This window comes from Myotis myotis, unplaced genomic scaffold, assembly GCF_014108235.1.
Source record: "Myotis myotis isolate mMyoMyo1 unplaced genomic scaffold, mMyoMyo1.p scaffold_m19_p_34, whole genome shotgun sequence".
Classification (NCBI taxonomy): Eukaryota; Metazoa; Chordata; class Mammalia; order Chiroptera; family Vespertilionidae; genus Myotis; species Myotis myotis.
Genome location: NW_023416340.1, coordinates 1,151,865 through 1,177,476, shown reverse-complemented (window position 1 = coordinate 1,177,476; position 25,612 = coordinate 1,151,865). Strand labels below are relative to the sequence as shown.

The window sequence follows — 25,612 nt, the reverse complement described above, 5'->3', positions numbered from 1 at the left end:
GTAGTTTGCCCACGGCTGGGTTAGAGCATCGGTCCACACACCCAAGGGCTGTGGGTTCGACTCCCTGTCACGTGCAGGCACCTGGGTTGCTGGTTTGCTCCCCACCCCAGGTCAGGGCGCCTGCAGAAGGCAGCCAGTCCATATGCCTCACATTGATGTTTCTTTCTCCCTACCGTCCTTCCGCTCTCTCTGAAAAGCAATGGAAAAAATATCCTCCTGTGAAGATTAATGAAACACAACCAACTCTATGCTGCAAGGTGGGCTCTGGAGCAGCAGAGTGGGAATTCAGAGCCCAGGAGTCAGGCGGGACAGGTTCAAGTCCCGGCTCTGCCACTTCCTTCTTGTATGATGTTGGGCAAGTGCATTGAACTCTGCAAATCTCAGTGTCCTCATTTGTAAAAAGGAGACCATGCTAGTATCTCCTGGGGTGAACTTTGGCTGATTGGGGGGTGGGGAGTCTGCCAGCCACAGTTAGATTTGGGGGTGGGATGGCTTGCATTTCTGGGAGGCAGCCAGGGCAGCGCCCTAAGGGATTCATCGCTACAGTTAGGCACCGGTAGGGGTTGAGGACGGAAAGGATGGTCTGGAAGTGTGTACAGTGCGTGAGGGTGGCGTCTGGACATGGTGCATGAAGCTAGACTCTAGCAGCAGTTCCCAACCTGTGGGTCCCAACCCCTTTGGGGGGTCAAACGACCCTTTCACAGGGGTCACCCGCCTAAGACCATCGGAAAACACATATACAATTACATATTGTTTTTGTGATTAATCGCTATGCTTTAATTAGGTTCAATTTGTAACCATGAAATTGGGGGTCACCACAATATGAGGAACTGTATTAAAGGGTCGAGGCCTTAGGAAGGTGGAGAACCACTGCTCTACAGGGTCTCTTAGGTCATCAGAAAGTCCTTTATTTCCTCCTAAAGGCAGAAGGAGCTATGGAAGGGAGGGAGGGGGTGGGGGTGGGGGGGAGGATGAGAAAGAAGGGAGACACTGCCTTGCTCAGGATTAGGGGACCCAGGGGGCCTTCGGTTAATAACTTAGAAACCCTGACCCTCAAGGCTGGAACTTGACTCTAGTTTGGGAAACCACCCATGTTCCAGAGAGGGGTAGCAGTGGCCCCAGAGAGGAGAGGACTCTGTGTTCAAGGTCATCGAGGTAACTGGCTGTAGGGCTAGACTCCCGGCTCCGGTTCCGCGCTGGGCTTGGCGCAGCCCCGCCTGAGCCGCACGCACCGCGGCCTGACCCACCAACCCCGGAAGACAGCGGATAAATCCCGCTTCCCGCCCCCAGAACCTTCGGTCTCGGAACGCGGCCGCTTGGGGAGCAGGGGCCACGCCGGGCCTTTTTCCCCCGCGCGCCCCTTTTCACCTTCCCCATTGGCTTATTCTAGGAAGGGCGCCGTCTGAGGGCCCCGTGGTCACCTTGTCCTCCGCGCGCTCCCCGGCGGAAGAGACCTGCGCAGGCGCGTGACGGGAGCCTTCGGGGCCCGCGCTTTACGACACTTGTGCAGCAGCGGCCGCTGGAATCCGGCACTCCTTCGCGACGATTCGTCCGGGTGCCGCTGGTGGCTGTTGCCAGGGTGGGGGTCGCTTTGCGGCATGGCGATGGCGGAGGGCGAGCGGGCTGAGTGTCCTGAGCCCCCCCAAGACGAACCCCCGGCTGATGGCGCACTGAAGCGGGCAGAGGAGCTCAAGACGCAGGCCAACGACTACTTCAAAGGTGCGCCCGCTCTGGAGGTGGCGAAGGAGGGGGGTGGAGAGCTGCCCGGGTCGAGGGGCGCGGGGCCCGCGCGGAACCATGGCAACGCGGAGCGGCAGCCTGCGCCCGGGCCCGGCACTACCAAGTGACCGGGCGTGGGGAGGTCCGGGGAGGCCCAGGATGGCGCTGCCCGGGGGCGACAGAGGGGGCTTCTGAGGGGAAAGGTGGTACCTAAAAGTGGCGGACGGAGCGGATGCTGCTAACTATGGAGACTGAGGAGGGCGCTACCAAGTGTGGGGCGGGAGGGGGGAGGGGAATGAGGGTCCCACCGAACGTGAGACCCCCTCCCCCCCGAGAGCTGCTAGTTTGTGGGGACACCTGAAGAGGACGCTGTCAAGTGTGGACGTGGGGCGGGGTAGTGATGGCGCTACCCAGTGGGGAGACTTGGGGTGGGTGGCGCCAAGTGGGGGCTGGAGGGGGACAGTCTCAGTAGAGCGGGGGGGTCGTGGGAGTGAGGAATCCATCACTAGAATGGAGGGCAAGGAAGTAGATGTGGGGAGGCCCTGGGAGTAGAGGTGGGAGAACCCCCAGAATAGTATGTATGACAGGACCTTGAGAAAGAGATGGGTATGCGGGCACCCATTCATTCATTCATTCATTCCACATGTTCCTCGAACACCTGTGTGCGAAGGACTGTGCTAGACTCTGGGAGGTAGCAACCAATGAGATAAATGCCCCTCTACATCTTGTAATTTAGCAGGAGAATCGAACAATGAGTAACTGCACACATTAATCAAATACTTAGAAGTTGTGATGAGTGCTTTGGGGGGGCGGGGGAACAGTGTGAGGGTTGGGGGGCTGGAGGCTGCACTGAGTAGGTGCGTTTACGTTGGGCAGAACTGGGGAGGAGGGCTCCTGGCGGGCGGAGCCTGTGTGCAAAGACCTGGGGCAGGAAATGAAAGGGGGCTGACCGGTGGGCCTGGGACCCGAGCAGGTGAGCGGGGAGACTGATACAGACGCGGTCAGGACAGGGGCCGGATCGGTAGGGTTTCTTCCCAGGTCTTTGCAAGGACTAGTTTGGCTTTTACCCGGCCGCCCGAGAGGAGCCTTTGAGGAGCTTTGAGGAGACGGACAGGCCGGCGCGGAGTTCTAAGGAGAGGGTCCGCCTGAGGGTGGAATAGAACTCCCGGGAAGGGGTGAGGTCATCCCGGAAGAGCAGGGGCCACAGACGGAACCTGGAGGAATCCTCACGTTTGGAACCGAAGCGGAAGAGGCAGAGGAGGGGTGGTCAGCGGAGTAGAAAGGAAATCGGGGGGAAAGGGTGGGGAAAGGTGAGAGAAGAGGGTGCTTCCAGAGGGAGGGGCTGGGCCCTGGGTCAGATGCTGCCCAGGTGAACACAGAGCATCGACCATGGGCTTCGGCTCCATGGGTGTTGATGGTAGTCTCGACAAGAGCAGGCTCTGGGGAATGATGGGGGGGTGGCCAGCGAGGAGGGCACTGACGGTGGAACGGGAGGTGTGGAAGTGGAGACAGCAAATGTTGACAGTGTTTGAGTATTTTGGTTCTGAAGGAGAGTGGAGAAATGGGGGAGGGAGCTGCTTTTTTGAAGGATGGAGGAGAGCAGGGTCTGGTGCATGTGAGAGAGAATTGATCCTATAGGAGAGAGGGGAGAACTGATCCTATAGGAGAGAGGGGTGACTTGATCCTGTAGGAGAGAGGGGTGACTTGATCCTATAGGAGAGAGGGGTGACTTGATCCTGTAGGAGAGAGGGGAGAACTGATCCTATAGGAGAGAGGGGAGAACTGATCCTATAGGAGAGAGGGGTGACTTGATCCTGTAGGAGAGAGGGGTGACTTGATCCTATAGGAGAGAGGGGTGACTTGATCCTGTAGGAGAGAGGGGTGACTTGATCATATAGGAGAGAGGGGTGACTTGATCCTGTAGGAGAGAGGGGTGACTTGATCCTATAGGAGAGAGGGGTGACTTGATCCTGTAGGAGAGAGGGGTGACTTGATCCTGTAGGAGAGAGGGGTGACTTGATCCTATAGGAGAGAGGGGTGACTTGATCCTGTAGGAGAGAGGGGTGACTTGATCCTATAGGAGAGAGGGGTGACTTGATCCTGTAGGAGAGAGGGGTGACTTGATCCTGTAGGAGAGAGGGGTGACTTGATCCTATAGGAGAGAGGGGTGACTTGATCCTATAGGAGAGAGGGGTGACTTGATCCTATAGGAGAGAGGGGTGACTTGATCCTGTAGGAGAGAGGGGTGACTTGATCCTGTAGGAGAGAGGGGTGACTTGATCCTATAGGAGAGAGGGGTGACTTGATCCTATAGGAGAGAGGGGTGACTTGATCCTATAGGAGAGAGGGGTGACTTGATCCTGTAGGAGAGAGGGGTGACTTGATCCTATAGGAGAGAGGGGAGAACTGATCCTATAGGAGAGAGGGGAGAACTGATCCTATAGGAGAGAGGGGTGACTTGATCCTATAGGAGAGAGGGGAGAACTGATCCTATAGGAGAGAGGGGTGACTTGATCCTATAGGAGAGAGGGGAGACATGATCCTATAGGAGAGAGGGGTGACTTGATCCTATAGGAGAGAGGGGAGAACTGATCCTATAGGAGAGAGGGGTGACTTGATCCTATAGGAGAGAGGGGTGACTTGATCCTGTAGGAGAGAGGGGTGACTTGATCCTGTAGGAGAGAGGGGTGACTTGATCCTGTAGGAGAGAGGGGTGACTTGCAGCAACAAAGCCCTGGGGAAGGGGGTGGGGAGTGGAATGAATTAGAGCCCTCGGGGAGAATTGGCCTTCAGTGGGAGCACAGACAGATTGAAAGAGTGGGAAAGTGTGATGGGCTGAGGGAGCAGGTGGGACTGGTGAGAGATGGGGAGGGGGAGCCCTGAGGTCCGGGTCCGGGAGAATGGATGGCATCCTGGAGTGCTAGGGAGCCATGGGAGGTTTTAGGAGAGGAGCAACATGGTCTGATCGGCATTTGGAAAAGATCCCCCAGCGGCCGTGTGAAGCTTGGACACAGGGTCAGACTGGAGACCGGAGAGGAGACGAGAACTGGGGACAGGTGAAAGGTGGTAGAACTGCTGACCAGGCTGGAGAGGGGAACTAACTCGAGAAACGTTTCAGAGGGGCTGCCTGGAGAGAGGGCAGAGGGAGCCCCAGGCAGAGAACAGATGGCAGAGGCCTGGCACTGAGGTAGGAAGTGTGAGAGGCAGGAGGAGTTGGTGTTGGTGAGGCTGCAGGGAGGAGCCTGAGCTTTCTGCCCAGGCCTCTGGGGAGCTGCGGCCCGTTCTGAGCAGGGAAGGGACAAGGTCAGGTTTGTGCTGTAAAAGTCCCCTCTGGGGGGCAGGACTGGAGGCTGGGCGGGACCCTGGCAGGAGAGGATGCAGGCCGGGCCAGGTGGGATGGGTCCGAAGGGATGGAGATGAGCAGGTTGGAGAGGTGTTCCGGAGGCTGATTTGACGGAACTCGGTGGCTGCCTGGCTTCAGGGGCTGAGGGCCAGGAGGTGTCCGGACAGAGCCCAGTCTGCCGCTAGGGGTGACGTGGAAGGTGGTGTTATCCCTGCCATGGGGCTCGGGAGGAGCAGCAAGTCTGGGGGTTGATGCTGAGGCAGAGTAAGAATTCTGGAAAATAGGAAGCAATTGGGAGGTGCCCCGTGCCCCTCAGGACCTGGGACCTAGGTTGTCAGGAGCCCTGGGCTGGGCGGGCAGCCAGAGGTCCTGGCGTGGAGAGCGCCCCTCCTGGGTCAGGCCCTTCTCTGTATGGCAGGCAGCAGCAGGCACAGAGCCCTGGCCTCTGGAAGGACAATAAAAGAATGATTACAGCTCCCCTGATTGAGGCCCTGTGGTGGCCAGGTACACCCTTTGTTCAGTCCTCCCTGGAGCACCGGCGGCAGGTGGCAGCAGCTCTGCTTGTCTCACAGAGGAAGCTGGGGCTCAGAAGTGAAACCACGCGCCACGGTGGAGGGTGTGAGCAGCCGAGCCCGGATGTCCCCTCCCTCGCCACGTGCTGGGCTCCCACAGGTTTTACCCTGGCCCCCGCAGGGGGAAGAGGGACTCCAGGGACTCCCCGCCCACGCCACCTTTCCCCAGCAAGGCTGGCTCTGTGAGCTCAGGCCCATTTCAGAGGCCCTGGCAGAGCCCTGTCCCCGGTGGTGTTCAGCTCCCTTCCCTCCTCCCTGGGCCTCAGCAGCCCCCAAATCTTATTTCTTCCGCTTCCTCTCTGTGCCTCCGTCTCCTCATCTCTACACGGGGGACTGTCGGACGATGGAACGCACTCAGGTTCAACACAGAGCAGCCCGGGCTGTGGTGGTGTCTTTGGGCAGATGCGTGGAGTGGGGCCCCTCCCATTTCCTCTGCTCCATTCTCCTTCCCTTCGCTTAGTCATTCATTTGCTGCTTTTACAAGTATCCGCTGTAGCACATTTCATACATGAGTTCACTTAGCCAACCACCCCCCGAGGCAGGGTTGTTTGTGACTCCACATTTCAGATCATCACACTGAGGCTCAGAGGAGAGGCTCTGCCCGAGGTCTCATGGCTGGACCTGCAGAGCTGGATGCCAGGTTCTCAGACCCCAGGCTTTCTGCCCCATGCCAGACGGCCGTCAGGTAACACCTCACCCGACAAGAGAGCTGGCCAGCCAGCCTCTGGAACGCCGCCAGGGAGCCGGAAGGAGTCTCCAAAGGCACTGGTGTTCCAGGGAGGGTCGGTTCTGCCCTTGCTTGTTTCTGGGAAGTCCTGGGCCTGCCCACCAGGGCTCACAGCTCTGGGGGGACACATTCATCACTTAACAGTGACAATCCAGAGTGGAGTGCGCAGGGCTGGGATAGGTAAGCCTGGGGGGGGGGGGGGAGGGATCAGGGCGGGCTTCCTGAAGGAGGGGACATCGAGCATTAAAAGATTGCCAGGTGTTCGCCTGCAAAAGGAGTTACTGTTATATTGTTCCTGGCCATCTCCCTAGGACCTGGTTTCTTCTTTCTCTAGTGTTGGTTATTGGGTTAGTTTGTCTGTCTGTCTGTCTCCCTCCCTCCCTCCCTTCTAGAACAATCAATGGAGTTGGGAGCCCTATTCCATTCTATTTCTTTACCTGGCTCTTTCTCACCCTATAGGTCTCAGCTTGACATCCCCTCTGGCTTCCCAGCCCTCAGCACTCGATTATCACATTATGGGGATGGATCTGTGTATTGTCCCCACCCCAGTCCCCACTGGACTATGAGCCCAGGGAGGGCAGGACTGAGTGGTGCTGTATCCTTAGACAGGGCAACGACTCAAAAAGAAGTAAGACAAACAAGGCCCTTGCCTTCATGGGGCTTAACTTGAAATTGGGGAGATAGATTATAAGCAAACAAACAAACAAAAATGGAATGGTTTATCAGATGACTCAGGAGAAAAGTAAAGTGGGAGTTAGGGCAGGAATTTCCATTTCAAGCCAGGTATTAAGAGGGCTCTCAAGGTGTGCAAGGGTACCCAGCTAGTAAGAGCCAGAGCCAGGGATGGGCCTAGGCCACCTGCCCCTGTATCTGCTCCTGCCCCTGTGCCAGGCTCCCCAGAGGTTTCCAGATGTGGAGGGTGAGAGTGGGGCCATTTGGGTCTTGGCCTGGCTCAGAATCCCTGCCTGCCACTTGTGGTGTGACCTCAATATGGGCTTTGCCTCAATGAGCCTCAGTCCCCTCATCTGGAAAATGGGGCTAACGTAGTTATCCTCGGGGTTGTTACGAGGGTTCAGTGAAGGGACTCATGTACCAAGAGCCCTATGTGGCCCATAGTACATCATGGTCCTCCGGTTCTGACAAGCCTTGGCCTTCTGCCTGGCGAATGCCTCATGGGAGGGGTTTGAGCCTGGCTTTGCTAATAGAGACTGGGTGCTTGACCTTGAAAAAGACCTAATGACTCATCTGTAAAGTGAGCACCAGATGGTGCTTATGCCATGGAGATGTAGAGTGCAGGGCACAGCCATGGCTCATTTTATTGTATTTTGTTTACTTATTTTTAAAAATATATTTTAGTGAGCCGAAACTGGTTTGGCTCTGTGGATAGAGCATCAGCCTGCGGACTGGAGGGTCCCAGGTTCGATTCCGGTCAAGGGCATGTACCTTGGTTGCGGGCACATCCCCAGTGGGGAGTGTGCAGGAGGCAGCTGGTCGATGTTTCTCTCTCATCGATGTTTCTAACTCTCTATCTCTCTCCTTTCCTCTCTGTAGAAACTCAATAAAATATATTTTTTAAAAAAAAATATATATATATATATTTTATTGAGTTTTTTACAGAGAGGAAGGGAGAGGGATAGAGAGAAACATCGATGAGAGAGAAACATCGACCAGCTGCCTCCTGCATCTCCTACTGTGGATGTGCCCGCAACCAAGGTACATGCCCTTGACCGGAATCGAACCTGGGACCCTTCAGCCCAGGGATAGGCTGACGCTCTATCCACTGAGCCAAACCAGTCAGGGCAACCATAGCTCATTTTAAATAAAATTGATCTTTTACCCTTGGCCAGGCCACATCCTATTGGTTCATACCCAGAATATCAGTGTCCGGATCCGGCTGTGGCCGTGGCCTTGGGGATCTGTCCTGCCAGCCTCCATGCCCTCATCTGCACCCTACTCCAGGTCACTCTGCCCAGCCACTCCAGCCTCTCACGCTCCCCCCCCCCCCCCCCCCCCCCGGGGCCTTTGCACCTGCTGTTCCTTTTGTCAGGAATGCCCTTCTTCAGTCTGGTTTGTCACTTTCTTGGGTCTTGGCTGATATGTCCCCTTCTTATTGAGGACCAAGTAGCTTCCTTCTCCTTCCCCACTTCGTGTCCTAGGCCCCCCCTTTGGACTTGTGTCCTTGCTCTGAGGGCTGGACAGTCGAGAGGCTCAGGGCATATTCGTGTTTGCTGGTTTATATCTCAGTAGCATGACCTCTCTGGGCCATGGGGAGGACTCAGTGAGACCCTCCTGAGGTCCTGGAAGAAGGTCACTGGCCTGGGGCCTGGAGGACTCATGGTTGGGAGGACGGGTGTGTGGAAATGACCTTGGGTCCTGGAGATTTGGTCATGAGATGAGGCCTATGTTAGTGTGGGACAGTCGGGACAGGGAAGAGGGGCGGGCGGAAGAGACGTTGCTGAATCCAGCTCTGGACCTCAGTTTCCCCATCTGTAAATGGGGAGACTGGGCCCATGCCCAGCCTAGGACCTGTTCTTCCTGCGGGGGCAGCGGCCCTGCTTCATGCCTCCTCCTCCTCTGTCTCCACAGCCAAGGACTACGAGAACGCGATCAAGTTCTACAGCCAGGCCATCGAGCTGAACCCCAGCAATGCCATCTACTACGGCAACCGCAGCCTGGCCTACCTGCGCACTGAGTGCTATGGCTACGCACTGGCTGACGCCACGCGGGCCATCGAGATGGACAAGAAGTACATTAAGGGCTACTACCGCCGGGCTGCCAGCAACATGGCACTGGGCAAGTTCCGAGCCGCCCTGCGCGACTACGAGACGGTGAGCCAGGCCTCTGGGAGTAGGCCAGCCGCCTGAGCCAGGTGGATGCTGAGGGCCGATGGGGCGGGCAGGGGAAGGTGTGCTCTGTGCATGCCTGGAGGGGGAGGTGGGAGAAGGCCGTTCACGAGTTACTCACCATCTACTCATCCAGCAAAGGCGTGAGGCCCCTTGTCCTGGAGCGACTGCCTGGGTTCATATCCGGCTCTGCCTGGCCCTCAGTGCCTTCTTCTCCACATCTGTGAAATGGGAGAGCAGTGGGACCTACCCCAGTGGGTTGCCATGAAGAGTAAACGAGTTTCTGCTTTTCGGGTGTTTGAACACAGTCAGTGTTCTGTGAGCGTGTGCTGTTAGGATTATTGTTGTTCTCTCTGTTGAATGAGAGCCACAGCCTTTCTTCAGAGGAGCTGATGGTTCAGAGGCGAGCATGTAAGCAGAACCCATGCAGCTGGGAGGAATGGAGTGGGGTCATGTGCTCTAGAGGCAGAGCAAGTGGGGGATGCGTTGTGATGAGGGACGGGACCCCTCGGTCACCTGCCATTCCCGCTGTAATTGCCCTGATAATAGTAATGATGATAGTCGGAAGGACCCACAGAGTACATGCCTTTGTGCCAGGCACCTTCTGCAGCCTTCACATCAGTTGGCTGAATGAATGGTGGCTCTGTGGGGTGGGAACTGGTTACCCCGTTTTACAGAGGAGACGGAGGCCCAGCCGGTGGAAGGGTCATAGCTGGGATTTGAACCCAGGCAGCCCGGCCTGCCAGCCCCCCGTCTCCCCTGCCTCGGAGAGTTAGCTTCCTGAGAGTCGGGTTCATTTGTTCTGTTCATTGGGATGGTGTACCCTGCAGTGGCTCAGTCGGTGTTTGTGGAGTGAATTCTTACTCTGCCCTCAATGCACACACCCTCCTTCCATTCCCTCCTGCACACATTGAGCAGCTTCTGCTGTGTGGGGAGGGCGGCCAGGGGGCTGAGAGGCACAGGCTGCAGTTGGAGGGATCCTGGTCGGACTGGCCGCTGGCCTTGGGTGAAGGGTGGATTTCAGGCCAGTGAAAGCTGAGCCAAGCCTCGGGCCAGAGGACACCTGTGTCAGGGTTGGGGCAGAGGTGTGCAGGGAGCGGGGACACAGTGGAGGAGGATGCTGGGTGACACCCCGAGGATGAGGGAAGGGACAACAGAACAGAGTCCCTGTGAGCTTGGGCGCCCAAGCCATTCCTCCGTCAGTCCTCCCCCCCGCCCCTGGTGTCCTCCCGTCGGGCATGGTGACAAGAGGAGTGGCTCTGGGGCTCTGTGAAGCGGTGTGAGTAAAGGTCATCGGGGCTGGAGGGTCACTGATGAGTAACCCAGAGGGCAGTGGGGGTTGGGTGGGGGCAGGGCTTTCCTAGGGCTCCGGGGCAGGGTGGGGAGTCGTAGAACGGGAGCTGGGCCTGGAGGGGGCATTTGAAAGTGAGATCTGACCACAGGTCTTCCCACTCCCAGGGCTGCAGGAAAGAGGCTTTTCCTGGGGTGAGGAGCAGGGGTTCTTCCCGTGGCTCTGGCCCAGATTGGGCCCTAGCCTTGCATTCTCCGTGAGACTGAGGTGGTTCGGGCCAGCCATCCTGTGGGTACCACGTCTGAACTTCATCCCCAGCCTGTGGATGTCTTGGGGGGGGGTGGAGGGGGGGTTCACAGTCTTTTTCAAATCAACTTGCCTTTATTGTGGGGGCTCTGCCTGCAGCATTGGAAAGTCCCCACGTGAGCCTGAGATCCTTGCCGGCCTGCGCCTGGGTCTGGCCCACCCCTGGCCAGCCACGCTCATGCCTGCAGGCTGGTCACCCTTCTCCATGCTGACATGTTTCTTCAGCCTCTGGGTGCAGGCAGAGGGGCCAGGCCCTGGGGCTGCCCCCCCTCCAGTCTCTACCTCCTACCCTCCGGAGCTGTCTTACGACGTGTGACTCTCATGGAGGGTGTGCCCAGGCCCCCCTCAGACCTGGGCCTCCTTGGAGGTGGAGCCAAGACGTGACCTTGGCTGAACAAACAAGCCCAAGGTTCTGCCTCAGCAGCCTGGGCCCTCGGGTGGAGGCCTTTCCTTTGCCACCTCGGTCTCCTCGTCTGCGTGCTCGCTGTGGGCCTGGCTCTGTGTGAGCTCTCTGCCTACTGAGTTTAGTGCATTTTACAGGAAGGAAACGGGTCTAGAGAGGGGGAGCCCCCCTCCAGGGTCACCCAGCCGAGAAGTGGCAGAGCTGGGACTTGAACCAGAGTCTGTGCTTGTAACTGTTAGAGGCTGTGAAGTCAGTGTAATGGTTTGAGACCACTTTCATCAAATACAGTAAAGAAGAAAAAAGGTCAATATTTGGAGAACGTTGTGTATATGTGGTTCTGTGAAAAAAAATTTTCATTTATGTGAATTTAGATGTGTGTTAGGTGTGACATAAAATACATATTTCTTACTGCGAGTCAGTCTACAGGCCACTGGTGCAGCCGGAGGCACCCGCCCCCTGGCCAGGAGGCCCAGCTCTGAGCCGCTCAACTCCGAGGGCTCGTCTCCAGCCTCTGTCCTCGTCTGTGAAAGGGGAGAGGAGTAGGGGCTGCCTCCGTGACCTTGTGCGGATTGACGGAGATCAGTACGTTAGAGTCGGACCTGCCCCCACTTAGCACTGGGTGCGTTTTCTCCTGGGGGTGTTGGGGGAAAGCCTGAGGCCCGTGGGAAGCGCTGCGTTAGGGGCCTGGGAGCTGGCGGTGTCTCCATTCTAAGGCCACGCCTCAGATATCAGCTCCCCTCTGCATGGGCCCATGATGAATCCCCCAACCCCAGCCTCCCTCATCTCCAAGTTCATCCTTCCGCAGGGACCCTTGCTTCAGGATCCCCTGCCCTTTATCGGGTCCTCTTCCTGGGTTCTTTCCTGTCTGCAGTGGAGCTCGGGGGGTCACGTGGGCCCAGGCTGGGTCTGGGGGACTCCTGCACTCCCTCCTCGCCCCTTCCTGGGATTTGTTGGGTTGGGTTTGTGATATGGTTTGCATTTGGGTTCTTACAGCATAGTCTGCGCAGCCAGGTAAACGTGTGTCTGCCGTGCAAGCCCACACAGGCCTGTACCTGAGGTGTGGACACGCGGCAGTAACAGGGCTAGTCAGAGCCGAAACCCAGCACAGTGCTCACCACTACTCATCAGTAGATGCTGAGTAACTCCTAATGGGCTCTTTACTGTTCACGGTTGGGACCTTAATACCCTAATAACTCGCGTGATCTTAGCAACCCTGTGCATTGGGGCCTGTTGTCCTGATTGACAGGTGAGGAAGCTGAGGCCCCCCAGCCAGGAGGTGACAGGCTGGTACCAGAGTCAGGCTCCTGGCCACTGGCTGTTCACCGTGGGCACCAGTTTCCGGGCGCAGTGCTTGCCCTCAGCTCAGGCAGTGTACTCAATGGTCTTCTCTTCTCTTTTATTATAAGAGGAGTATTGGCTGAATTAATTCACTAGAGGGTCTCAACCTGTGGGCTGAAAACCCAAGTGTCACACTTAAGACTGTCGCGTGCAGGGCCTGCCCAAGACACCTGGCTTCCCTCCGGCTCGGGCGGGCGCAGTACCTCTCGGCTGTCCGTCATCGTGACATTACAGATAATCACAGTGTCCATCACGTGTTGGCATGTAGGTCCCCTGAGGTCAGGAGCACTTGCCTTGGGGCCTGGCTCCTGCTGCTGGTCTAGAGTCTCTCACCTTCAGTTCCAAACCCAGGCCATTCTGAAAACCAGTTTTTCCAGTAAATTTGGGCAACTTATTTGGTGGCAAAATCTGACCTGAACTAATGAGAGGCCGTTGATGGTCTTGATTGCCCCCACGTGGTGTGCCTAGAGGTTTGGGGGGGTGTGTGGTGACCAGGTGCCACTCAGACCTGCTGGGGTGTCAGATAACAGCGTGAGCACTGTGTCAACTTCGTAAACCCCAGAAACCTCCCGGTTCCCAGACACAGCAGCCCCTGGCTTCTAGGGATTGCCAAGCTGTGCTGTCATTTCATCGATCCCAGCATAATTGCCTGTGAGCAGTCCCAGCTGCAATACCACTTTCTGAAAATGTCTTTTTATTTTGCGACTGTTATAGGAAGTAATAGAGAGATCCCTTCTCCCAGGTTCCCCAGTGACATCACTACATAAACATCACAGTCAGGAGCCTGGCATTGAGACGACCCAGGCACCACATTTTAAAGAAAAACGCAGCCTTAAGTTCTGGCCTAACCGGCCTCGACTCCTGAAGAGCCGCCCCGTCCCTCTGGTCTGAAGCACTGGCCTTCCCCAGGTGCCTGGCAGCCCCCCCCCCCACCCCCCACCCCCCCACCCCACTCCCGGTAGCGAATAATAGCAACAGCTGCAGGCCCTGGCACGGGCCCTGGCTCACTGCTAGGCCCTGTGACGCGGGCCTGATGTTGAATTCTCACACCACCCTCCTCAGGACTGCCGGCACCCTCCCCACTTTCTAGAAGCTGAGGGAGGCCTGAGGGGGGCTGCTTGCCCTGGAAGGCCTGACTCCTGAGAGGGCGCTCATGGCCACGACCCCACACTGCCTCCATGGAGGGCATACAGGGTGCTGTGGGGACATGTGGCATTGGTCAGGGGAGGGACCATGTCTCAGCGTGTGGTAGAAGTCAGGAGCCTACACAGGAAGGGAACAGAATCCTGGCCTCCTGGGTCGGTGACACCTCTCTGGGCCTCAGTTTCTCATCCATCAAATGGGATTGTGGTAACACCACATAGAGCTACTTTGAGCAGATGAGCAAGTTAATTGCTCACAACAGTGTCAGGCACATAAAACGTGTCAAAATTAGCCATGTTTTTGCTTCTGCTTCTGTTACGGCTCCTGCTCCTCTTCCACTGTCAGGGTTTGTCCCCATCCTCCACCCCAGACTGTGAGCTCGCTGAGAACTGGCGACTGGCCAGGGGGATAAGCTGAGTGGTTCATCTGTTCACTCGGGGCGTTCATTCACTGCTGGGACACAGCCTCAGCCCCGCCTCACGGGCCACCGTGCAGGGGGGATGTCCCCTGTCCAGCAGTGCTCGTGCTGGCCAGGAGGTCCAGGGGGTTGTGGGAGCCCCGAGGGGTGCCTGACCCAGCCTGAGTGACGGGAAGGGGAGACCTGGAAGAGGAGGAGCTGGAAAGGACTTAGAGGTGGGAGGGGATGAGGAGTTCTGGGCCGGGGCAGCCTGTACAGGACCTGGGGTGAGAGGAGACGGTGCACGTGGGGACTTGGAGGTCGGCCTGCTGGGCAGTGCTGGACAAACAAAGGGGTTCTCATGAGCCAGGCCAGGTGGTGGTGTGGACTTTATCCCGGGGTGTGGACTCAACCTCTCCCTCCCGGGAAGGACTCCAGGGGATGTCTGGTTCTGCCTCCCTCCCGAGCCTTGCACCGCACCCATGCCCCAGGTGGAGCTGCCTGGCAGGGTGCCCTAGCCTGAGCCTGTCCAGACAGGGAGGAAGCCATCGCCAGCCGCAGCCAGCGTTCTGCCACTCGCCTGGTCTGCACAGCCATTCCCAGCGTGGACGAGCCGCACTGACCCTCGGGTCAGCGAGTGAGCCTTTGCCCAGGCTTCTGGCTCACTCTGCCAGGCCTTCTAGGGGGCATCACCGCCCCGCTCTGCCCCTCACCCGCACAGGGGTTGTGGGGCCACTAATAACAGTGACAGTAACACAGATAACTACCTGAGGCTCAGGGGCGGGGGGAGTCACTTGCCCAGGGTCACACAGCAAGCGAGTGGCAGAGCAGGGATCAGAATCCAGCCCTCTGTGCTTCTGAGTTTGGAGGAGGCAAGACTGGAGGACGCCGGGTACAAGGTGGAGAGAAGGGAGGGGATGAGCTGGTGTGATCAGCACAGCAGCCTGGGAAAGGGGCCATAGGGAGCAGCGACGGTTACGCAGGTTGACCCCGGCCTGACGCCGCTGCACACACTGCACAGTGTTCACTCATTCAGTCCTCACAGCAGCCCTCGGAGGCAGGGACTCCTGCCACTCCCATCTCAGAGAGGAAACAGCCACAGAGGCAACCGGCTGCCCAAGGTTGCTCCACTGATGATTGATGGGCGGGGCTGGGATTTGAACCCAGGTAGCCTGGGTCTGTGGCCCCTCCCCTCAGAAGAGGAGACTGAGGGAATCATTGGCCCTGCATCTCCCCGCAGCCCAAGGAACAGATACCACTCGGTGCTGGCTGTGCATGTGTCCCCACTCATGTCCAGCACAGACAGTCCTCAGGTTACGTCAGACTGGACGTACGTCGTTTCGTGGTTATGTCGCCATCTCCCATATATTTATATTTTTAAAAAGTTCCGTCATTTCGACGCATGTACATAAAAGTCTCTGGTACTTTATGTTTTTTTTATTTATTTACCACAAGCAAAGGTCAGGAATTGTTATCTTTTAAATTTTTTTACTGTTTCACTTCATTACTGCTGTGTATGTGCTCCATGTGAGTGACGAAGGTGCTTATGTAGGTGGGTTCCGACGTACCGGGAAAATCACGTTACGTCGCGCCGTAGGAACGGATCTCGGACGTAACCCGAGGCCTACTGTAGCCTTGGCAGGTGGAGCCTGTTATCTCCTTCGTTTTATACATGAAGGGCCTGAGGTTCAGGGAACCTGTGATCATTGGCCCTTCGGATGGGTCTGGGCCATTAATCATGACTTTAGACCCAGCACATCCTTTCCTCTCAACCCCACGCTCTTTGGTATTGACGGTGACAACAGCAGTAAAGTGCCTCGGCTGCTCTGGTTCTGACGGGGAACCAGAAGCTGAACACGTGCTCCTCGGATGGGGCCATTTTATTTTCATGATGGAGCTAAGATTTATTAACATCACCCATGTGGGTTACTGTTTACCCCTCACAACAGCCCGTGTGGTCTAGTTTGGGGGTGCAGAAACCTAGGCCTGGAGGTGAGAGGTGTCCAGGGCTGCCCCACTAGTGCATGACGGCCTGGGTGGTCTGGCTTCATCATTCATGGCCGGGCAGACTGTGGGCAGCTGTGGCGTCCCCACCTCCTGACTGCTGTCTGCCCCCTCCTTGGTCTGAGCCTGATGCCTCCTCCCTTCCTTCCTCCCTCCCTTCCTCTCCCTTCCTTCCCCATCCTTCTTCCCTGTGGTCCCCCCTCTCCCTTATTTCCTTCCCTCCTCTACCCCCTGCCTGCCCAGGTGGTGAAGGTGAAGCCCCACGACAAAGATGCCAAAATGAAATACCAGGAGTGCAACAAGATCGTGAAGCAGAAGGCCTTCGAGCGGGCCATCGCGGGCGACGAGCACAAGCGCTCCGTGGTGGACTCGCTGGACATCGAGAGCATGAGTGAGTCAGGCCCAGGTCCAGCCACACCCAGTCCAGAACATTCCACGTCCCTGCATGGGCTCTCCGCTCCCTGCGCACACTGTGGGGTGGGGAGGTGGGGCTCGGGTGGCCTCCGGCCCCTGTCCCCAGGCTGCTGTCTGTTGCTTCCCTCCTGCCTTCCTGGGGAATCCAGAGTCCGGATTTGGGCTTTGAGTTCCAGTTTGGGAGAAGTGGCTGAGCACCTCCTCCTCCTGCCCACCCCTCACGGGCCTCCTGTGTCGGATTTGTCTCTAGGTCTCCTAGGCACTCAGATAATTCACTCATTCATGCCACAGATCATTGCTGAGCACCTATGTGCCAGACACTGTTCTAGACACTGCCCTCATGGAGCTGATGTTCTAGGGGGGAGAGAGATGATTAGTCAACAAACGAATTAATAGTGTTAAGCGCTATAAAATCAAATAGGCAGAGGAGAGAGAGGGGCACAACAGGCAGGGAGGTCAGGGAGAGGGCCTCTGAGCTGACCAAATGGGAGGAGCAGGCTGTGAGGGGACCTGCTGGAGAGTGGAATCCTCTCTCCTTCACATCTTAACCTCAGTGTCCAGAGCTGTGTCTGCCCCATGCCTGGGAGCCAGCCCCCCTCCCACCCTCACAGTGGCTGTGGCCACTGACTCATTCCTTCACTCACAATTAGCTATCGAGGATGAGTACAGCGGGCCCAAGCTTGAGGACGGCAAGGTGACAATCACCTTCATGAAGGAGCTCATGCAGTGGTACAAGGACCAGAAGAAATTGCACCGGAAATGCGCCTACCAGGTAACGCATCTGTGAGGTACGGCACAAGGCTGTGCCCCAGGGTGCATCACAGTGCTGGCTGCTGAAACAGCCACAAAGGGCAGGGTGGCCACAGTGTCTTAACACTTGCTGAGCTGGGGTATGCTGGGCATTGCGAGTTCTCTATTTCTGATATTGTTATTTTTTTGTTTTTAGCATTTCCATTCAGTTCTTTTTTAATAGTTCCCATCTCTCTGCCCCATATGTTCATGCATGTTGTCTCCCTTTTCCACTAGACCAGTAATGGCGAACCTATGACACGCATGTCAGAGGTGACACGCGAACTCATTTTTTTGGTTGTTTTTTCTTTGTTAAATGGCATTTAAATATATAAAATAAATATCAAAAATATACATCTTGGTTTTACTATGGTTGCAAATATCAAAAAATTTCTATATGTGACACGGCACCAGAGTTAAGTTAGGGTTTTTCAAAATGCTGACAAGCCGAGCTCAAAAGGTTCGCCATCACTGCACTAGACCCTTTAACAGGTTTAGCAGAGTTATTTTAAAGTCTCTATCTGGTAATTCCACTGTCTGGGTCATCTCTGGGTCTGCTTCTGCTGCCTGTTCTTCACATGCCAGTTTTTATTGTGTGCCAGACATTCTGTGTAGAAGAGACTGAGATCAAACTTCTCGGCAGAAAATGGCAGGACTTCCTTCTGCCAGGCAGCTAGTGTGAGGGCTGTCCGTCTCACCTGCAGTCGGGCAGCTGTGGTTGGACTAAGTTCACCACTGGCTTTAAATGTTTCAGAGTGGAAGCAGGGTCTCCCTTCAGCCAGGGCTTGGGATGCCAGCGAGCGGTGTCTTCATGTTGTAAAGTCTCCAGCTTTGGCACTCTGAGAGCGCTGATTTCCAGGCGCACTGCCAGAGATTTGGGTGGCTGGGGAGTCCTCTGTTTCCAGTCCCGCTCCCCACTTTTGTGCCTCAGGAAGTCTGTCCCCGCCATGCTGCCCTGCGCCTCGCCTCCTGTGACAGCCAGTGAGGGAGGTGGTGGGTGAGGGCAGAGGTGTTGTGGGGCTGGGGCTCCTTGGGGCTCTCAGCTGTCACACCAGCCCATGCTGGGCATGGACTTCTGCTCCCTCCCCCAGCCGTGGTGGACTCGCCCTCCTAGAGGAGACCAGGATGAAAGCAGTCATGTCTTCTCCCCCAAGGAAGGGCCTGGCACTGTCTACAACTGGATTGATTTAGGTTTCTTTGCATCCTCAGCTCTTGGATCTTTTTGTGTGTGTGTGTTTTGTTTTTTGTTTAATTTTGTTGGGATTTGGCTTGTTTTCATCATTAGGGCGAGAGTGACGATCTTTTATAATTTTACTAGAGGCCCGGTGCATGGGATTTGTGCACCTGTGGGGGGCGTGGCCTGCAGGGATCCCGGCTGTGGGAGTGCCGCTCATTCTGGTCAGCTGAGCGGCCGTGGACCTGCCCTCTGAGCGGCTGCTCCCTGGTCCGGCATCTTCCATGGAGCTGAAGCGCTGGCCCCTCCAGGGGACCCGGTCGGGGCCGGGCCCAGGGACAGTAGCACTGAGAGGCGGTGGAGTAGGCTTCAGTCCCTGGGCGGCCATGAACCCGCCTCCCAGCCTCCCGGGTCAGCTCTGCGAGCCCAGCAGTGGCGCTGGGCGTCCAAAGGAGGTGGCAGGGAGTGAGGAGGAGGAGCCTGGGGCGAGGAGGCAACGATTGCAACCCAGGTTCCTGCTCCTCAGCCAGAGGTTCGCAGCGGGAGCAGTCGCTCATCCGGTTAGCGAGCGGCAGTCCCACTGTGGTAGCGCCCTGACCACCAGTGGGCAGCTCCTGCGTTGAGTGCCCCTAGTGGTCAGTGCACAGCACAGCGACTGGTCATTCTGGTCGTTCCACCGTTCGGTCGCTGGGCTTTTATTCTATAGGATATGTTCTGACCAGAGTGGACAACTACTTTTTTAAAAATGTATATTTTAATTGATTTCAGAGAGGAAGGGAGAGGGAGAGAGAGATAGAAACATCAGTGATGAGAGAGAATCATTGATCGGCTGCCTCCTGCATGCCCCCTAATGGGGATCGAGCCCCCAACCCGTGCATGTGCCCTTGATCAGAATTGGACCTGGAACCTTTCAGCCTGCAGGCTGATGCTCTATCCACTGAGCCAAACTGGCTAGGGCTGGACACCTACTTTTAATGCTTAAATTTTTTCCACAACTTGTTATTTTGAAAAGTGTCAAACCTACAGAGAAGTCAAAAGAACACTACAGGTAACACCCATGTTCCCTTCACATATACTCACCAACCGTTAACTTTTGGTTTTTGTGTTTCTGGACCATTTGAGGATACACTGCGTCATAAGCTGTGCCTCCCAGAACCAGGACCTCCTCCTGCATGACCAGCTCAGTTGTCCGCCTTAGAAACTGAGCATTGCCACGCTGCCCCTGACTAAGTGACACTGACATCAGATGTGTCCAGGCCAGTTGTTTTATAAAATGTTCCACGTCTGGATTCATCCACGTGTTTCACTTCTTTTTTCTTTTCTTTTAAATATATTTTTATTGATTTCAGAGAGGAAGGGAGAGGGGAGAGAGAGACAGAAACATCAATGATGAGAGAGAATCATTGATCGGCTGCCTCCTGCGCGCCCCCTACTGGGGATTGAGCCCACAACCCTGTCATGTGCCCTTGACTGGAATCAAACCCGGGACCCTTCAGTCCGCAGGCCAACGCTCTATCCACTGAGCCAAACCAGCTAGGGCTCTTCATGTGTTTCATGATGCTGATTATTTTAAGAGAAACCAAGACTCTCAATTTTCATGTGAAATAACTTTGATATTGAAATGCCATAGAGGTTACTTGCGTCACAGTTTGGGGGACACCTCTGGCCCCAGCAAGCACTCAGTTATCGGCCTCCCCCTACCCGTTCCTCCCCACTGCCCACCTCTCCCTCCCCTCAGCCCAGCAGGTTGAATCTAGTGAGTCCATCCAGGCCCTCTGGGGGCCAGGGGGAAGGCGAGCCCTCCGCCAGTCCCACTCACAGCCTGCCCTGCCTTCCAGATCCTGGTACAGGTCAAAGAGGTCCTTTCCAAGCTGAGCACACTCGTGGAGACCACGCTTAAAGAGGTGCGCGCTGTGGGGCGGTGTGTGGGTGGGCCAGGTGGGGCTCCCTGGCTGGGGAGGGGCCACGGAGCTCAGAAACTCACAGGCCCACCTGGCTTGGTCTGCCTTCCCTCCCCCCCCCCCCCCCCCCGTGTCTGTCTCCCTGGATGTCCCTCTTCTCCTGGCCTCTCGGCCTCTGTCCCACCCTCTCCATGTCCGTGTCCTCTGCCTGTGTCTTTGCATGGTTCTTCTCGGTCTGCCATGACCTCTTGCCTCTCCCCTCCCCTCTGCCCCCTCCCCACATCTCTCTCTGGGCCCCTCCCTCTCCGGTGGCCTCTTTTCTTCCAGACAGAGAAGATTACAGTGTGCGGGGACACCCATGGCCAGTTCTATGACCTCCTCAACATATTTGAACTCAACGGTTTACCCTCAGACACCAACCCCTATGTATCCTTCTCAGAAGAGCAAACCCCTCTCCCCGCAGCCTGGATGTGGGAGAGGAGCCCCCGCAGAGAAGCAGCCCCGGGATGTGGGTGGACACAGCCAGCCAGTCCCGCCTGCCGTGTGACAGGGCAGGTGGCGCCACCTCGCTGGGCCCCAGCTTCTCTTTATCTTGAAAGGGGGCAGCTCCAGGATCCTGTACAGCACCCGGCACTGCCCACACCGGGCGCCCTCTTGGCTTTGCTACTTGGCAGCTGTGGGACCATGGCCGTAACTTCACCTGCCGGTGCCCAGCTTCCTCATTGCAAAATGGGGATGGAAGTAGGGCCTGCCTCCTGGGTCACTGAGGAGTCGAGGAGTTAGGACATGTGAAGGGCTAAGGGGCCCAGGCAGTGCTGTCCCAGTGTTCATGGGTTATTGATGCTAATTGCTGGATAAATGGCCATGTTAGGCCCACCAGGCCTGAGCAGTGTTGGGTGGGAGGGTCTTTGTCTCATTTCCCCTGGGGCTGGGGCTGTGTTTGGGGGAGAGCTGAGCAGGCTGAACACCTAGAGTCTGCCCCTCCACCATCAGGTTCCCTGAGAAACAGGTGAGGTTGGGGACCTCAGTACATCCTACTGAGGCTCACAGAGGCCACACAGCGAGGAGAGACAAGCCAGATCCCCAGGCCCCGCTGACCTCCTTGCTCCTAGGGAGGCGCTGACAGGAGCCGTGGGTGTGGAGAGACTAGGGGAGGATCCCCCCCCCCCCCTTGTTTTCCTTAGCAGGGCAGATATTTAATGGCGACTTTGTGGACCGAGGCTCTTTCTCCGTGGAGGTGATCCTCACCCTTTTTGGCTTTAAGCTCCTGTACCCAGATCATTTCCACCTGCTTCGAGGTGAGCGGGGCGGCAGCAGGAGCTGGGATCCGTGTGGGGCGCCGGCAGGGCACTGGCTCTCTCCTCTGGGAGCCTCCAGTGTCGCCACGTGAAGCAGGGAGACCAGTTGCCGCTGGGTGTGTGTTGTGTGTTCAGGGAGGGCTGCCCTGTCAGGTCGGGCAGGTTGCCCTGCACGTGGCCTTACACACATGGAGCCCGTGGGTCTTGAGGAGGAGTTGGGTCTCGGGAGGGCTTGGAGCAGAGGAGGGTCGGGGCTGACTTGGGTGTTAACAGGGTCCCTTGGGCCTCTGTGTGGTGAACAGACCAAGGGTGGGAGCAGGATGTAGCGTTGGCCCCGGGGGATTGGGGAGCAGTGGTTTCGGCTGGAGCGCCTAGAGGCCTGTGGCTGCCACTGACAGACGGGGAAGAGCAGGGTGTGAGCCTGGAGACGCGGAGGTCGCCTCTGGACGTGGCTGTGGGACTGGAAAGACATCAGCCACTCCCAGGGCCATGACTCCAGCCCAGGCTTCGTAACCACATGCCCAGGTGTGCCCCTCCGGCAAAGAGGCTGAGAACAGTGTCTACACCTCATCAGGGTCTGAGGGGCCAAGGAGCTGATGCATGAACGTCATTGGCTTGGAGCTGCCACACAAGCCTCCCTGGGCCCCTGGCCCGAGTCTGAGGGCTCCTAGGGGGGCGGCAGAGGCTGAGGTTTCTCTTTGTCCTGCTGTTGGCCAGGCAACCACGAAACGGACAACATGAACCAGATCTATGGCTTCGAGGGCGAGGTGAAGGCCAAGTACACAGCGCAGATGTACGAGCTCTTCAGTGAGGTGTTTGAGTGGCTCCCTCTGGCCCAGTGCATCAACGGCAAAGTGCTGGTGAGCACGGCAGCCGGCACCCCACGAGCCTCTTCCCTACCCGCCTCCCGTAGGGCCCCACGTGGGCAGATGTGCTGGTGAAGAAGTCGAAGGGATGGGAGTTGGAATATGTCTGGCGCCTCCCCTCACACAGCTGTCCCCACCCTAAACCCTAGATCATGCACGGGGGCTTGTTCAGTGAGGACGGCGTCACCCTGGACGATATCAGGAAGATCGAACGGAATCGGCAGCCCCCAGATTCAGGTGACCGGCGGGCTGGGTGACAGCCCCTTTCCTCCCGGGGCCTCGGGGTGTCCGGGCCTGGGCTCCGGTTGGAGCTGCTGTGACCAGGGCCCTGCCCTTGGCGAGGACAGCAAAACAACCTCCGCTTCCTTACCCGCGGCGCGGGTCAGTGCATGACAAGGGAGCGTTCGTGTCCTGGGCCCGGGGCACACTTAAGGCACAGATTTATTCATGAGTCAGCTCCTGGCCTCTGGGGTGATGTAGTGGGGCTTCCGTTCAAGTGACTGGGACAGACAGCTGAGGACTCACATGCGCACGCACACACACACACACACACACACACACACACACACACGGGAAGTGTGACGGAGGGCGCGGGCTGTGTCGTGGGGTGGGCTGGAAGGTGGTCTGAGAGCACCCACCCCAGGCAGGCTGGCCAGTCCCTGACGTTCCCCTCTGCCTCCCCTCTAGGTCCCATGTGCGACCTGCTCTGGTCAGACCCACAGCCACAGGTCAGTTTGCCCAGGGGCCTTGGACGGTGGGTGTGGGCAGGGACTTGGAGGTGGGCCAGCACCTAAGCTCCCTGTGTCCCCAGAACGGGCGCTCGGTCAGTAAGCGGGGCGTGAGCTGCCAGTTCGGGCCCGATGTCACCAAGGCCTTCCTGGAGGAGAACCACCTGGACTACATCATCCGCAGCCACGAGGTCAAGGCTGAGGGCTACGAGGTGGCGCACGGCGGCCGCTGCGTCACCGTGTTCTCTGCCCCCAACTACTGGTGCGTCCGCGTCACCCCCACACATCCGGGCCTCTCCCCCGCCCCCTTGGTTTCTACTTTTTATGATATAAGATTCTGAACACAGAGGAGCAGATAAAATCGTATAATGAATGCCCACATACCCGTCACCCAGTTTCCACAGTACCAACTCCGGCCCCTCTCCCCTGCTCACCCCAACCCCACCCCACCACGGGTGGTCTTAAAGCAAACCCCAGGCATCTCTTCCATCCATGGATACCCCCATGTTGCATTTTGTGGTTGAAAACCAGGCCCGCTGTTCTGTCGAGTTGCCTGTGTTGGGGACCAGGCCGATTCCAGTCTCGGGGCCGCCCCCACGTCCCTCTGTCCCCTGTGTCTGCTGGGGCTGAGCCAGGCCTGGTCAGGTTAGAACCTAGGACTTGGCAAGAGTCCTGCTTCCCTGGGGCTGCAGCTGCCCCCCCCCCCCCATCCTGTCTCCCTACTACCCTCCCCGCCTCGTGTCTCACCCTCATTCCCCGTCTCCCTCCTCCCTTGAGCCCCCTCTTCTGTCTGGATTCCTCTCTGTCTCTGTCCTCTGTGACCTTGACTCAACATTTGTCTCAGTGTCTGCCGTGACTGTCCCTCCATCTTCCTTTTTTCTCTCGGCCTTTCAGCCACTCAGGTTTTCTCTGTCGCCCCTCCTCTCGTTCCCTCTTTCCTTGCTGCCCGGCCCTTCTCTGTCCCTCAGCCCCGCCCAGCCCCTGACTGGCTACTCTGCCCCTGTCCCCACAGTGACCAGATGGGGAACAAAGCCTCCTACATCCACCTCCGGGGCTCCGACCTGCGGCCCCAGTTCCACCAGTTCACAGCAGTGGTGAGTCACCCCCGGCCCCGCTCTGCCTGGGCAGGAAGTGGCTGAGAGGCCTGGGAGTGGGGAGACGGCATAACAACTGGGGGGACCGGTGGGTGCCCGCATCTGGTGTTCAGAGACAGCCCTAAAGCTGCCCATCTGTGTCTCTGTCTGTCCCCGTGTGTCTGGTCCACAGCCTCATCCCGACGTCAAGCCCATGGCCTACGCCAGCACGCTGCTGCAGCTGGGGATGATGTGAGGCCGCAGCGGCCGCCCCGGCCACATTGGACCCCTTTACTTTGTAAAGTTTGTATTTATTCCCCTTTAGGTTTGCAGAGGGGGTGGGGGTCTGCCAGAGAGTCTGCTCCCTGGACAGAGGAGGAGGAGGTGGAGAGAGGCTGGGTTGGGGCGCTGTCCCGGGCATTTGGGAGGGAGGCCAGCTGTGGCGAGGGGCGGGGCCCAAGGCTTCCCCGCCCCCTTCGTTTGCATGGCCCCTCCCCTGCTAAAGCAATAGGGCCCCGCCATAGGAAGACCCTTGAAGGAGGGTCATCAGGGAGGCCTCGCCTGCACCCCCTCCGGGCAGCCCCAGGGAGGGGCTAGGCTGGGGCTCACCCCCTTCCCCAGCTATTTTATGTCTGTAATTAAATATGTTAAAATAAAGTCATTATTGTAAGTCAGCTTGTCTCCCTGGTAGAGCCACCAGAGCTGCTAGGATTACGGAGGGGCGGCGGAGCCGCAAGAGTCCAGCCCCTCCTCCCATTTCCCTGGAGCTGTCCAGCGGGGCGCGGAGCTGACCAGCCCTTGTGTCCACCTGACATGGCTCTTGAGGGAGAGATGCGCTGCCTGGGGTGGAGAACCCCCGTCAGAAACATCGTACACAGGGAGACGAAGTGAAGGCTGGGCCAGCATGGCCGGGTCAGCGGAAGCTGGAGGAAACTTGTTCTCTGTGGTTGCCAAATGCTTACTGGGGCTGCTGGATGCCTCCCTGCCCCGGCCTCTCACAGCCCCGCCCTCAGCCTCACACAGCCCCGCCCCCGGCCTCGCAGTTCAAGGCAGACCCCCTTCACAGCGGCCCAACTTTGGTTCTGACAGCACACCACCAGGCAGACACCCACCACCCAGGAAGACCGAGGAATTCCCCCCTCTCCTCTCCGTCGGAGGTTGATGCTCAGTCCCCTGCAGGCCACCTGCCTGGCCTGGGCCCCTGGAGAGACTCCTGGTTTCAGGTCTGAGCTCTCCAGGACCCACCTTTCCCCGGGAGACATAGACCTGAGGATTGTCTCCAG

At 57.5% G+C, this 25,612-nt stretch overlaps 1 protein-coding gene across 1 annotated transcript; it reads left to right on the top strand.

The window, feature by feature from the left end:
- The first annotated feature begins 1,515 nt into the window (after positions 1 to 1,515).
- On the top strand, positions 1,516 to 25,003 carry PPP5C (protein phosphatase 5 catalytic subunit). Its single transcript, XM_036302948.1, has 13 exons — positions 1,516 to 1,719; positions 8,948 to 9,189; positions 16,330 to 16,477; positions 17,151 to 17,272; positions 20,302 to 20,367; positions 20,692 to 20,790; positions 21,557 to 21,662; positions 22,380 to 22,522; positions 22,678 to 22,765; positions 23,216 to 23,256; positions 23,340 to 23,518; positions 24,269 to 24,350; positions 24,523 to 25,003. The coding sequence occupies exons 1-13, from the start codon at positions 1,599 to 1,601 to the stop codon at positions 24,583 to 24,585; spliced, it is 1,500 nt and encodes a 499-aa protein (XP_036158841.1). The 5' UTR covers positions 1,516 to 1,598; the 3' UTR covers positions 24,586 to 25,003.
- The last annotated feature ends 609 nt before the right edge of the window (positions 25,004 to 25,612 follow it).

Bases quoted from the DNA above. Each gene is read 5' to 3' on its own strand.
- PPP5C (XM_036302948.1), top strand. From the start codon at position 1,599: ATGGCGATGGCGGAGGGCGAGCGGGCTGAGTGTCCTGAGCCCCCCCAA. The intron at 23,519-24,268 runs GTGCGTCCGCGT...CTGTCCCCACAG, and splicing joins TTCTCTGCCCCCAACTACTG to TGACCAGATGGGGAACAAAG. The intron at 24,351-24,522 runs GTGAGTCACCCC...TCTGGTCCACAG, and splicing joins TCCACCAGTTCACAGCAGTG to CCTCATCCCGACGTCAAGCC.